This window comes from Echinococcus granulosus (genome assembly GCF_000524195.1).
Source record: "Echinococcus granulosus chromosome Unknown EG_S00160, whole genome shotgun sequence".
NCBI classification, from domain to species: domain Eukaryota; kingdom Metazoa; phylum Platyhelminthes; class Cestoda; order Cyclophyllidea; family Taeniidae; genus Echinococcus; species Echinococcus granulosus.
The window spans coordinates 16,858-30,457 of record NW_020170540.1 but is presented as its reverse complement, the minus strand read 5'-3'; the positions used below and the strand labels follow the sequence as shown (position 1 = coordinate 30,457).

The following is a 13,600-nucleotide window of genomic DNA, read 5'->3' as shown; positions in this document are numbered from 1 at the left end:
TTTTGAGGTATGTAGTCGATCTACTGCGGTGATCAAGGCACATTCATTGTCATCTACTCCCGAACTTAACATGTTCTAGGGTCCAGTTCTGTTACCCACCTACACATCCCAAAAGAAAGTCGTTATCCTCTTGTTCCATGGTGATAAGCTACGCCCGCTCTTTGATGGGCGCTTGGGGTGTTTTCTGCCATCGCGTCGCACAGCAGATCAAGTATAATTAGATTTTTATTTCTTAAAGTGACAAACAAACAGGATCTGTTTCAAGGTGTTGCAAGTGTCAAGTCGTGTCCAGGTGGAGGATATCAGCAATGGTAAAATTTTTCACGAGTGGATGCCTCGCTATGCGCAGACTGTTGTCCCTACTGTACTTCTTGAAAGCGGCCTAAACAAGACAGGAAATAGGTCATTCAAGACGTCTTGAAGTTTCCCTTACCCTGAGCGATGATCCACATCCCGTCATTAATCCCGGTGTCGTCTCATTGAGGAAGAATTGGGCTTCAATAAGCATCAAGCCGTAGGTGAAGGCGACCCTCTTTAAGGCTGTTGTCTCTCTGTGACCCGTGACACCGGCCATTTTGTCTGTCCACCGAGATATGCTGTGAAATGGACAGTTGGTAAGATCCCCGAGAGGACACTGGCAGATGAGTCGAAGAAGGTGGCGAATGAGGTACATAGTCGCGGCGCACTTCAAGCTGGCAGCGTACTGCGCCAGAGACAACTCCGTCAGTCCCTGATCAAATATGTAGCGGCACAGGAGGATAATCTAAGGTCAGGAAGGTACCACTCGAAGTGTTACTTCAACCCTGGGAAAAGAAGAGAAGGAGCCTGGCATACCACACGCGCATCCACGTCTTCGGGTAAGTCCTCAAATCCAATCAAGCTGAATCCGATAAAGGTGTGTGGAATGGGATAGATGAGGTTGTAACCGAAGGTCTTGAGCATTTTCTCCTCCTTGTATTGCACCTGAAGTTGGGAAAAAGAATACCCTTTGGAAAGAGGGATGAAAAGATTAATGCCCCTCCTAGTTACAGCTCCTAACTTCGACATCACTGGCCAAGTGTTAATTTGATATGTTCTTTAATTCAGTTTCCAACTCCACAGGTTGTACCTCGACTGGGCGGCATGGCTCTACATCCCTTAGCTCCTTCTGTATGTTGACACTAACTCTTACGCTGGTAATCAAGAAGTTACCCTGAGGCTATGGAGGTGTGAAGACCAGGCAGACAAACCTCTTCCGTGGAATACGTATTCTCGGTGAGATAGCACAAATCCTCGAGAGATGGACTCGGTTTACGAGTCGTAAGTTTCACCCCCAAGACAACAGCTGCAACGCCCACCAACTGGTATTTTTCCGGACGTGTCATTCTGCGCCAGGTAAAACGATCCACCAGAGTTGTGGCGACGTGCAAGGCCTCTGAGGGAAATTTATAGTACTCCTGTACCTGGTCGGAAGAAAATGAGAGAGCGGTCCGTGAATCAGGCATTGGTGCTGTGCTAGACTCACTTTTCCTTGCCTTACTCTTATCAGCCAATTGAAGAGCGTGGCTCGCATGGATGGAGTGAGTTCACTCATGCTCAGACAATTGGAATTGTACTCCAGGATAAGACTGTCATCTCGCATCAACTCGTAGTGCAAAATCTGGGGGAGTAACACGACAACTTGTCAACGAAGCCCGGCCTACCCGTCTGAAAAAAAGCATCTCCATGGTTGATTCGATTTCGGCGTATTCGTCAAGGGGATGCATCTGAATGTCATTAACTGCATCACGACTCTTTCTTCTCCACCGGCCTCTGAAGGTACGCATGAGCTCGTAGGTGGAGGGAAGAATTCGGAGGTCCTTTCTTGCAACCCCCTTCATTGTTAGGATACCCCGCTTTGCTCGTGCTAGTAATTGCGCATTCGCCATTGCTAAAGTGGAGAAGAGTGTCCCCCTAGTTCTGCTTTTATTCTCGAGGATAAATCTTGGCTTCGAAGACTAGACGTCTAGCTTGAATGTTGTAGATGGCAGAATCTACAGAGACTCGCAAAAGACAGGTAATTGTAGCCACATCCAAATCTGACAAATGCTTTACTTCCGTACTCTGCAAAAGGCTACTTTAGAACCAACATGAAGCCAATTTTATGAGATTCAACAATCTGGAATGCCCGGAGTCCATGGAGAACTGCCACCTCTTCCGCAGCCCTGGTAGCCAAATGGAACTTGGAACGAAAACACAGCGGTATGAATGCGTACAGCATACTGGCTATATGAATAATGACTTCCAGGCAAAGATTTCCACATCGAGGAAGCACTTGCAGAGGCGTCGTCCAGTCCTGGACAGCGCAAAGCTAGTTAGCCTCCGTAGTGCGGTTTAAAATGTGGAAGGAATTCCGAATACTTTACAAATACTAGGATCAAATACCTCTTCCTGGTTCGTGACCAATCTTAGTGGTCGAGGTGGAACTCTGACCAAAAAAAAAGTGCTAGAGGCGACACTCCCAGGATGAAGGAAGCCAGGTATGGAAAGGTGTTTACTTAATTGCGTGGTCTCGTTAGTCTTTGCGATTTTGGCCACCATTGTGATGTCATGCAGATTCCATCCATATTCATTAGCTTCGCAACACTTCTGTCCCCCAAAAATGTTTTTTTCCATCCTAGAAGATCTTAAGTCTTTGTGATGGGAGAAATGATTGATCAGCAGTTTCAGTGTAGAGTACCTTTCGTCAGGCGGTTCCAATCTTGAAGGTGACCTACCCATTATGTGGAAGAAGCGCCCCAATTGCAGGCAAAGAAGTGGGCAGTTGGAAACTGAACACAGCGTTCCTTCGGCCTGAAGTTTGCTAATATCCCCCCAACATTCAAGCAAGGGGAGGAGGAACAGAAGCATCAAATGGTGGCTTTCAATTTACCTCTAGCTCACTCAAATAGCACAAAAAACGAGTCACAAACAAAGCCACGAAGTGAAGGATACCCGTCAGTAAAAACATTGAGCAAACCCTACCTATGTATGGATTTGGTGGCAATTGTTTTGCCTCACGTGCTCCTGGATCTTGCGGGTATTTTCGCTCTGAAAAGGTAGAATGAAATCTAGCCATCACGTTGACGTGCTGAGTAAGCACTCCCAGAATAGGAGGCAGGATTACATACCTGCTTCCACTTGTGGCTGTTTGGGTTGCAATTGTCTTACGCACAGACCGCAATAGTTCTCTTGAAAAACAAAAAATACAGGAATAATGAAAGCAAATTCAATCCATTGGAGTACTGTTGATAAGGCAAGTCGTAATACGAACTTTGAGCCACCCGTTCAGAGGATTCAACATCTCCGACGCGTTGCTGGTAAGCTGGACTACAAGGGCTCAACGGTATTGTCTTATTCAACTTTACTTACCTTTCCATTTGACAGTTTTGATTCATTTTGACGACTACAGGTCGATGTGAATCTGCCACCTTATCCGTACTTGGAAAGGGAATGTTAGCAAATTCCTTTCGCCCAATCCACATGACCGGGTGTGAATTGAGTTCGCGAAGGTCGCCAAAGGTGAGTGGTCAGATTTTTGGAGCACGGTTCACTTGATCCGGTTTGAGGTCATTACCATGGCCTAGGCAACACGACTTTCGTGTTTCCAAGTGGCCGGTAATGCATGCAGTAAATATTAACAGTCCAGGTCAAGTGTTTCCCCGCGCAGGTAAAGTTGCGGCGCCTAGAGTCATCACTGAGGTTGTGAAACCTTCCAATGGTAGCGTTTGGAAGCTTCCACACTGGCATATCACGAAACTGGAGATGTATCAAGGTACCGCATTGATGGTAGTAGGAATCGTCCCAAATTCAGGCAGAGGTAAGGTATCTGCTGAAGGTCAGTAGATCTGTGAATATTCACTCATTCTCAAATGAATAATCCCCGATAAAGTCTATTGTAGAGATGATTTGATAGTCAACACTCCGAGCTTGATCTGCCGCACAGTCTACTGATAAATAAATAGGTAGAGTCCCTTGAGTGTTCATAAATCCATCACACTGTTTGGGATCTCGTTTTGCAAACGACTGCAATTCACAAAAAGAACCTCTCAATGTTGATTTCTACACAATTATGGCTAGCAAGGCGGGAGTAAAAACTAATGAAATGAGGTAAACCTTAAAGAAAAGTTTAAATTCTAGCACTCAGTTCAAATACTTGTATTGCATTCAGGGAATACGACTTCTCAGGCTTCCGGCTTGGTTTGCAGGAAAACCTTATAAAAAAGATAGATTAGGGCATATAACATTCTTGGTGCTGAACACCCCCCAGCTTCTCTTCGCGATAAGGTTCTCCAAGCAGAGAACTTGGTGGTCAAGTCTCCCAACCCTACCGACATCACAGTCTACTAATGAGGAAATAAGTAGCATTCCTCCTGCGTGACGATTCCCCCGCATCATGTCAGATCTCTCATTCCGAGGGAGATCACGATTCACGGGATGAACTTCTCAATGCCGATTTCTACACAGTGACTGCTAGTAGAGTGAGATCAGAAAAGAATGAATCGAAGTGGAGCTTTAACAAGGGCTGTAATTGTATGCCTAAGCTCAGCCATTCGCATCGCGTTCAGGGTATGCTAACTTGCATTTCCTCACTTCGCTTGCGGGTAAAGGTTATGATAAGAAGTGATTAGTGTGCAGTAATTGCCTTTCGTAGGTTTGTCTAGCTACGACTCTCAACCCGATTTCCAGCATAGTTTACAAATGAAAAACAAGTAGCATTCTTCGCCTGTTAAAAGATGCCACATAGTCTATGATTTTGTTATAATAGGTGACTGTGATTTTCGAAGAAGGCAGAAGAGTGACCGCTGGAAAGGCCGACACTTCGGCCTCTGTATCGAGGGTGCGGTCCCCATGTCATGGCCATAGCCATTTAGTCCTCCTGCACACTGCTAATGGAAATGCCATTTTCAACGAGCATAACCCCTTAAATTCTACTTCTAACCAATTACCGATTAGGAGGTCAGTTGCAGTTACTAATCTAGGAAGAATGGATAAATTATGAATTCCAAAGATCTTAAATGGATTAAAGTAAACTCTTCTTAACTTGCTTTTACGACTCATTAGAATGAGTTGCTTGTTTACAGCTCTGCGGTAAATGGAGGAAAAGTTTTGAAGTAAGTTGTTATACGACTTGTGTTCTTCACCAATCCACTCTTAAATCGAATTTTATTTGCCCACAAACTACTCATTTGCCAAAAGTAGCATTGGTGACTGCGCTTACCCTCCTAGAAACAGACTGGCTAACCCACAAGTAACGCTTGGTTTTCCGGGTAAAATCCAAAGAAGGCGAGCCCAGACTATATGCCTGATCTGGCTTGTGAAGATTTTGACCTCCTCAATGCTTAACTTTGGTCAAAAGAATGCATATTAAATAACGTTTTTTAATAAATGAAGATGTCTCTCCCCCTTGGGGAGTTGTATTCACAATATGTGAACGTAAAATTGTAAATTCACAGTTTTCTTCATATGAACATATTTCTTTGCGCCCATCAAGTTCTATTGTTGCTGCCGTTAATGAGAAATTTAAGTTTTCATAAAAGGCATCGTTCGAATTCTTTCTACTGATATTCTCAAGTAGGCCGGATCGCTGTGTTTACGGAATGCAGCCTGTGGGATTAAAACGAGAAAAAAAAGTGACGAAAAAGATAGTAAATCGTTTTGTATCCATTCTCCACCCCAATTATTTTACTAATTCAGGACTTGTTGCCAGCAAGTTATTTGTTCTGATGGATTTGCCCTTGCACCATCAGTCTAAAACTCCCATTCTAGACCGACGCATCTCCTTTTTCAGAAAGGCGGTCCTATTTCATGTGTTATAGGAGGCGAGATATGCAAAAGGAGCTTTTTTTTCTGCCTGGAATGTAACTCCAATGCTGGAATTGAACTACCCGCTAAATGAGGGAGCTCGGCCCTAGCCAAGGTTAGCATCATCAGCACTTACTTAAAATTAGCCGCTTCATGATTCGATTACCTATTACAAGCACTTCATGATTTATTTCTACTTAGTGCTGGAAAAGTTTTTTTCTTAAGCATTACCTCAAATGGTGAAGCACAATCTGGCACAAACTCGGGAGTGTCAAGATTGATTAGAAATTGGGCCTCATTCAACTTCTCCAGGTAGATGTTAGCAACTTCATGTAATTCAGGCGTGTCTTCGTGATGAATAGCTTTTAGCAGTTCTGGTGACCATGGCGTTATTCGGTGGTACGCACATCCACTATTGGTGTCATGGAGGCCGCCATGTAAGCAGGTGCAATAATTCCGCAAAATCTTCCTGACAAGGTATACTACTGCGGCGCATTTCATGCTGGCGGGATATTTGGCAAGTTCCCAGTCAAGTAGCCCTAGATCGAAGCAATAGAGACACAGGGCTACGAACTGAAATGTGAAGGAGAAAGATAACGATGATGGCGATGATGATACGAAAAGTGAACCTAGGCCAAGAGTAGTTACCCGTCTCCTGTCGTCATCTGTAAATACGTCATCCATTGCCAGCATGCAGTTTTTAAGGAAATGGTGTGGTGTGGCTTGCAATAGGGCAGAAACGAGGTCCTGCCGCAATTCTAAATTCATATTACAGAGCTAAAATGTAATCGCAATATGTAAAAATGGAGTTGCAGATCAATCGGTAATGCTACAATTAGAAAGCACAAACGAACTTCCAGCTTTTTAAACGTGTTATTAGATAATTTAAGTAGCAAATCAATTAGATCCGCCTCGTTAAATGTTTGGGAGGTTAAATTGGCTGCCACTAGGAAAGCTGCTAGTGTAACCAGGAGGTACTGTCTCCCAATTACGATGTGAGTCCAGGTGTAGCGGTCTACAAGCAAGGCGGCGATGTGTAAGGTGGTTGTATCGAAAGCCATATACACTTGTATCTAGTAAAGGAAAACGAAAAAGGTCAAAACTCTCAGACCTTGATTGTCAAGTTGGAAGTACAGAGTATTTCCCTAATCCTACCGTTGTTAGCCAGTCAAATAGTGCCGCACGCAGTGCAGGAGTAAGTTTACTTCTCAGGAGGAAATCGTTCTTGTAATTTTTTGTTAAATCATAATCCTCCTCTATATCGCTCCGTTCAAGCTACAAATGTCATTCACGATACATAAAGAAATTTGCAATTCATTTGTTTTACACAGCAAAAATTAGGCGGGTAAAAGTACCGGAACCACTTTATCCTCCGTAAGTAGGTAAGGCGAAATCAGGTCTTGGGTTTCGGGAGCAGGTCCTTCAGTGTATAAAGGGAAGTCATTCAGCTGCTGCTCTCCTGTACCTAAAATAGAAAGGAAGCAATGGGATCAGTCACTGTACACTTCGGGAATTTGGAAGTTGTAGCACTTTGTTAGATATTACTGGTAAAATGCATCTCAATTTTTAAGTAGTACTGTTTCGTCATCTTACTGATAAGCCACAAGGAAGAAGTCTGGAGGATGCTAACACCAACATAAACTCCATGTATTATGCGCTAAGGTTAGGAGTCAAAGCACCTCAGATTTAGAGAAACGGTAAATGTGGGGTTTTTAGTATCATCATTCACTCATGCATTGATTCACCTTTAATGTTCTTTTCTACTAACAAGGCACTTGGGACCATAGGTGCACCATTTGAAAGGGTCTGGGCATAAGAATTACTGCTGTAACTTTTTTAGACACTCAACAAAGACTAGCAAAATTTTGAGCATTACTGCCTGCTGGGAGTGGCTAAGTGAGTCGTTGTCCAAACTGGATAATAACCACTTTAAATGAAGTTTTTCAATCAAGTCACTTTACTTAGATGTCACATCTATAAGAAATCGCACCGTTACCGAAATAAAATCGCTTAATAATGCCAAAACCGTGGAAATAATATAAACTCACACAACCCTTCAAATTCGGCTCTAAGTGCATTCGTTTGATATATATGATGTCCATGAGTATTAAGTGGCACAGAATATGCGACCATAATTAAAAGACATCAAAAGGACAAGATGTGAAGCCTGGACGAATGCGAATCAACATCGTGAAAAGGATGATGAAGAGCAAACCTGATGAGCATGTTTGCTCAAAAGGAATTGAGTAGCATGTCACCACAAAAAATGTTATCGAAATCCCTGAAGCTTATTAAGCTTAATTGTGGAATATGTAAAATACAAACTTACATGCGGGTGGATTCATTTCAACTAATCCTAAATAATTGGAGTTTCGACCACTTCCTCCTGAAATTGGAGAGTACGCATTTCTTTTACCTAGCTACTAATAGATGTATTATCATCTAAAAAAAAGTGACAAAGGCACTGAACTCAAATTTTACCATAGACTAAAATACCTATAATATGGGAGAATTTTAGCCAGCAGATTAAAAACTGAAACGCTTTTTCATTCCAATTCACGGCAACTGATGTAACAACAAAGGGCATTAGTTGCCCACTTACAACTACAAGCAATGCAACCTACCTTCTGGATCAGATGAATCACGAAACCGAGGCAAACTTGATTCTAAAGATAAAATTATAGCAAAATTTCAAAAACTTTGTTAATTGTTAATTAGCAATTTTTAGAAGAATGTGAACTGCAATTTTTAATGTGCCAATAAGAAACAAAATTACCTGTTTTACAAAATCCACTTGTGTTTTTGGCAGTACCAGCCTTCCACGCTTCCCCTAAGGACAAAAGACGGCAGATCAGTACCTCTACAACCCTGTAGGACTATTTTAATGATGAAATGGACTTGTCTTTTGGGTAGCTTTGACAGATACCTTGCTTGATGATACCCAAATGTGCGGAATAACATTACCTATTCCTGGATTAGGGGAAATAATGTATTTTGCAGGTGCTGGATCCGATTTCCTTCCTAAAAATATAGCCACAGCTCACGATCATTTAAGATGAACATACAATTAACCGTGCTTTTGTAAGGAGCCATTAGATTTCTAATATCTATGGCAGGAGGGGTTACTAGTTCTCCCTCAAACATTGCAACCCACCAATAGAAGAGATGAAACACTTAAAGAGATTTCGCAGGCTTGATGACTAGCAAACTTGCATCTTGCAGCTTGCATTTATATGCAAGGCTATTTTGGATAAGAATGTGTGAAGTATTTGTTAATGTATAAGAGGTGCTGAAATTACCTCGTGCTAGATTGAATCCATGAACATCGTCGCATGTCCCTGCTTTCCACACTTCCCCTAAAAGAGAGACAAAGAAGGGGCTCAATGGGGTCACATTGTTTCGCAGGTTCGTAAAACTATCTAAAAAGGAGCAAATTGTCTTGTCCTTCCCCTACGAGTTTGCTAATTGCAAATAAGTATGCCTTGAATGATGATATCCAACTATGAGGGTCAGCATTACCTATTCCTGGATTAGGAGAAGTAATAAAGTTGGCTGGCTTTGGGTCCGATTTCCTTCCTAAAATAGAGGCATGGGTTGGGATCGCTAGGTATTGTTATACAGTTTTAAGGGGTTATATGACCGTGTAAAATGCGTGTAAAATTTCCACATAAACAGTGTTACTTAATGTACATCAACCATTTGTACTTTAGATGGCAATGCACAACAATGCGGAAGGAATAATCACCTCCTTTGGGAGCTGGCACTGATTCCTGTCCTGAAATACAGTTGAAAAGTGTTGTGGGCCTGTCAAGACTACTTATAATAGACGCTCTGTTTTTCATTCTTACTAATTTTACAGCTATGATTGTAGGTTTTAAAAATGCATACAATTTCAGGCTGCTTTGTAAGGGATGCCAATCTCTTAGTAGCACTATAAAATTAAGTAGAAATTGGGGTCGAGAAAACTCTAACCAGATGCAGATTTTTAATATATAAGCTTACATACTACTGCCTATACTTGTAAGGGAATAAAAGAGAGCAAATGTTTACGTAGAAAAGCATAATTAACCTCCGCCTAAAGCTCTTTCCTGATGACACGTGTCAGGATTTGAACGTCTTTGTTCGCCTGAAATTGAATAGTCATCAAATAGTTGATGATTAAATGTACAGGTCTTGAGTTTAAAAATAATATTTAAACAGTCTTGCCATTAATTGGCCGCGGTCGTCTTGTTATTGAATGACCTAACAAATTGAAACACAGTAACCGAATCTTCATGTGTAAAGCAATCGAGATTTAGTTTTTAAAATTACTTTTAATTTAAAAAAGCAAGGCTTAAAAAGCTCGTACAATTTTACCTCTACTTGGACTTGCCCCTTGGTTACATCTGCCACCACGTGGACTGCATTCATCATCTAGAGATAGAAAAGCCATGCAACAATCATCTGGTATGGCAAGGCCTAACATGCAAGCTATAAGTGCAGAATATAACCAACATCATTTACTTAACCTTGAGCGGAGAGAACCTACTTCTACTTGCTTGTGGATTGCACGCCGAGGAGTCCGTTCCACATCTCTTGCCGTCGTTACTCATCTTCCTTTTGACAGTTGACCTTTATAATCAAACTCCAACGGTTTTAGAGAGCTGCAGCTCCTCTCAGACGGAAGCTGCCTCAACTGTTAATTAGGTAAATGCAAACCAAATTATATGTGGTAATTAAAAATTTATCGATTAATCGATAAATTGTCAATTACCACCTTTCCTCAGTTTTTAAATGAAGCGGAGGACGTTTAAGATTTGAATATCCAATCAAGAATTGAATTAAAAGGAAAGAAAGCGGAATATTTGAGCTACGACTGCAAAAATTTAACCCTTCTAGGGTTCCAAGATGTGATTCTTCCATCTTCTCATAGCAGTAATTATTCCAACACCTAGGACACCTTCATATCCGCATTTGAATATGGTTTTAGTCTGTTCAGCGATTATCAGAGCTGATAATGGGGGAATGTGGAGCCCCGGGGCTTTTTTGAAGGCAAAAGATTTCATAATACATATATTTTCAAAGTGAAGACAGACAGAGTGGCTACTGGCATGATCCGGAGGTCGTTCTGCCTAATGAAAGTAAAAATGCTGACATGTGAGTACCCGCTAAATCAAAACGAAGAGTTAAGCAACCAATCAAAGCATCGCATAAACCCCTTTCTCTTTTTAGCTTTAATTCAGGCCCTCCTCTTAGTCTATCTCATGAGTTGGTAACTACAATGCAGTTGGTGCTCTTTGAAAAGCACCCACAAAACAACTGCACCAGTCATCCTATTTACTCGCGACTGAAGGGATGTTTGATTGTAACGTCACCGATCTCCTTTGACATGTTCTCCAAATCTGGAGTAACAATGGCGTCACTTACTTAGGGACGGGGTTTTAAATAGTTTTATAGGGATGAAGTTTCGCGCCTGCTTTTCGTGCTACTTTGTTTTTATTTTAGTAGTGCCTAGTTATGTCTCTGTGGTCAACACCCACATAGCATGGAAGTAGTAAAGATATTGCGTGTTCACTTCATTCGCATCTTCATTCAGGTACAGGAGGCAGGTCATCAACAAAACTTTTGCACAGTCGCTGCAATTTTTATTAACATGCCTTCAGAAAAAGGGACTGGGGTCGTTGCCAATGGTAGACGCCATTTTCAATCCTTCTCCCATAGATTCTCTCATCCGCAGCATAAGCCAACTTCCGTAACGTATAGGTTTAACGCTCAGAGGAAGAAACCAGGATAAATGTGAATTAAGATCAGGTCCTCTTTCTCCTACCATCAGTGCGGCGCCCAGGCACTTCCATGAAGGGGTAAGTAGAGAGAATATGTATTGCAGATGTACAGTAGGGCTGGATGAGGACGACTACTGGTGTGGCCTGGAGGCCATGCAGCCCAGCTGAAGTACAGAGGAGAAGACCTAAATCCCTGCAAAATTGAAACAGAGAGCTAGACAAATAACCAAAGCATTGTGAATATCTTCTTCCTCCTAACGTCGAAGCGATTTTCTTTTTCACTAGGGTCAATTGCACTGGTTCGTATATTCTATCCTATTGACGAAGAACAATTAGGTCTCTTCCTTCAGCTTACTACATAACTTGCACCCAGATATCGCACTTTGGCCAGCAGTAAGCCTCTTTTACTACCAAGCTATCCTTGTCCACAAGAACTCGCAGCCTGGCTTCCTTCCACGCACATGAATTCGCTGTTTCACTTCTTTGTACTGAAATCTGGATTTGCGTCAATGTATGCCACAAATAAAGTCGATCTTCTATAGAGTAGTTAACCGTGTTTTGATGCCAGTTGAATTCATTCTCCATTTTCAATGCTGTGATGGAAGTCAGCGTCTATGTGTTTCTCGAAAATACAGGTATTTGGCGAAGGCCTCAACCCTTTTATTATCTCCATCACCCAAAAGTTTGCTTGCATATTTGAGTTAATGGGAGTCGGTGGGTAGATGCAAACGTCTACTTCTGTGTTAAAATTCCAACCGCATATATGGCTGGAAATCTGTCAGCCAAGCCAGGGTCGGTCACTTACAAGCGCAGCATCCCGCAACTGGTCAACAAATTGCCTCTCTGATGTAAATTTCCTAGCCCTGGTCATATAATATAGCCAGTGTTATCCAACAAAAGTCCGTAAGTTTTATCTCTCTCTACCCTTTCCACGTAAATGAACTCTGGATGTGTAGTATGTGGAGAAAATGGGGATGGACACGGATTAGTCCCTTCGAAAGATTGTATACACTGCTGTCATGTTGCCACGGTGCCGTAAAAAGGCATCGCTGGTGTGTAGAGTAGTTTACACGAATCTGTCGTGCTTCTGCCACACACACAACTTGTGAAAAGACTTCGATGCAGTCCATCGATAAAAATGGGTAAGAAAACAAGCCTCCTCCCAAAGCACCTCTTCTCAAGTGAGCTCCTAACTCTTCATTTGCGGTGGTCCCAAGATGGGTCCACTTTAATGGAAGCAGTGATGTATTGACACCTTGAAATGCTATTAACACAATTGAGTGTGATCAGCACTCCTTTATCTACCCTCCCCCTTCCTTTCCCTCTCTCACAAACAGTGTGCCTTTTTCTCCTTCACCAACGTCTTGTGATTATCTTACCCCTTCTCTTGGAATCTACCTCTACCTCACTACAGCCATACTTTTAGCTGAATACGTTCGTATTTGGATTCAAGGCGCTATTTTCTACATTGCTTCTCCTACCTTTGCCATATTTCAAACAATTTAATAATAGGAGGTAATGCCACCATCTTATTGATGCTCACTCAGTCCATATTGCCATACATTTACATACAACTCCACCGATAGATTCGTAACTTCCGATATTAGGAAGAAATACAGTACCAATCCACGAATCACTTGTCCAACGAATATGACATAATCAGCGCACTGAATCAAGTTGTAAATGTGAACAACTGGAGGGACAGAGACAAAGAGGTCTCAAGGCAGGCATTTCTTCACAGCGGCTAAATTAGACCACCAAATTCTAATCTTCCAGTTGAATTTGAGGTGATTTAGTGAACGACTGCGATCGGTGCTACTCTCTCTTCCGTCCACACACCCTCTTCCACTTCTTAAAACTCTTGTGTCCACGCTCTCACTTTCCATAAAATGTGCTTCCATTCCACCTTCAGTCGCATCACCACAGCTGTTACAGCAAGCACACTTTTTGCAAGATTTGGCTACACTCTACTTCGGATTAATTTCTTCCACATTATTTCGTGTGTATCTGTCACACTTTGCAACGTCAAGTAAAAG

The 13,600-nt window shown here is 42.1% G+C and overlaps 3 protein-coding genes across 3 annotated transcripts in view; 1 reads left to right on the top strand and 2 right to left on the bottom strand. All coding sequences in view use genetic code 11, as the record gives it.

Moving 5' to 3' along the window:
* Positions 1-277: 277 nt before the first annotated feature.
* On the bottom strand, positions 278-1,859 carry EGR_09671 (Cyclin-A3-4; the record flags this gene model as incomplete). Its single annotated transcript, XM_024498920.1, has 6 exons — positions 278-382; positions 434-763; positions 835-963; positions 1,230-1,442; positions 1,520-1,639; positions 1,683-1,859. 6 exons carry the CDS (start codon positions 1,857-1,859, stop codon positions 278-280), a joined length of 1,074 nt encoding a protein of 357 aa, XP_024346659.1.
* Positions 1,860-5,520: 3,661 nt separating this feature from the next.
* Positions 5,521-10,394, bottom strand: EGR_09670 (Cyclin-A3-4; the record flags this gene model as incomplete). The annotated part of the gene is made up of 15 exons (XM_024498919.1): positions 5,521-5,604; positions 6,034-6,375; positions 6,451-6,579; positions 6,657-6,875; positions 6,958-7,077; positions 7,158-7,267; positions 8,427-8,468; positions 8,579-8,632; positions 8,767-8,823; positions 9,102-9,158; positions 9,322-9,378; positions 9,548-9,577; positions 9,872-9,928; positions 10,159-10,215; positions 10,331-10,394. 15 exons carry the CDS (start codon positions 10,392-10,394, stop codon positions 5,521-5,523), a joined length of 1,479 nt encoding a protein of 492 aa, XP_024346658.1.
* Positions 10,395-12,077: 1,683 nt separating this feature from the next.
* Positions 12,078-13,600, top strand: part of EGR_09669 (hypothetical protein) — a gene marked incomplete at both ends in the record, with an annotated part of 4,413 nt that continues 2,890 nt past the window's right edge. Inside the window, one exon of the mRNA XM_024498918.1 lies at positions 12,078-12,246. Coding sequence (XP_024346657.1) covers positions 12,078-12,246 — 169 coding nt within the window. The remainder of the gene's footprint in view (positions 12,247-13,600) is intronic.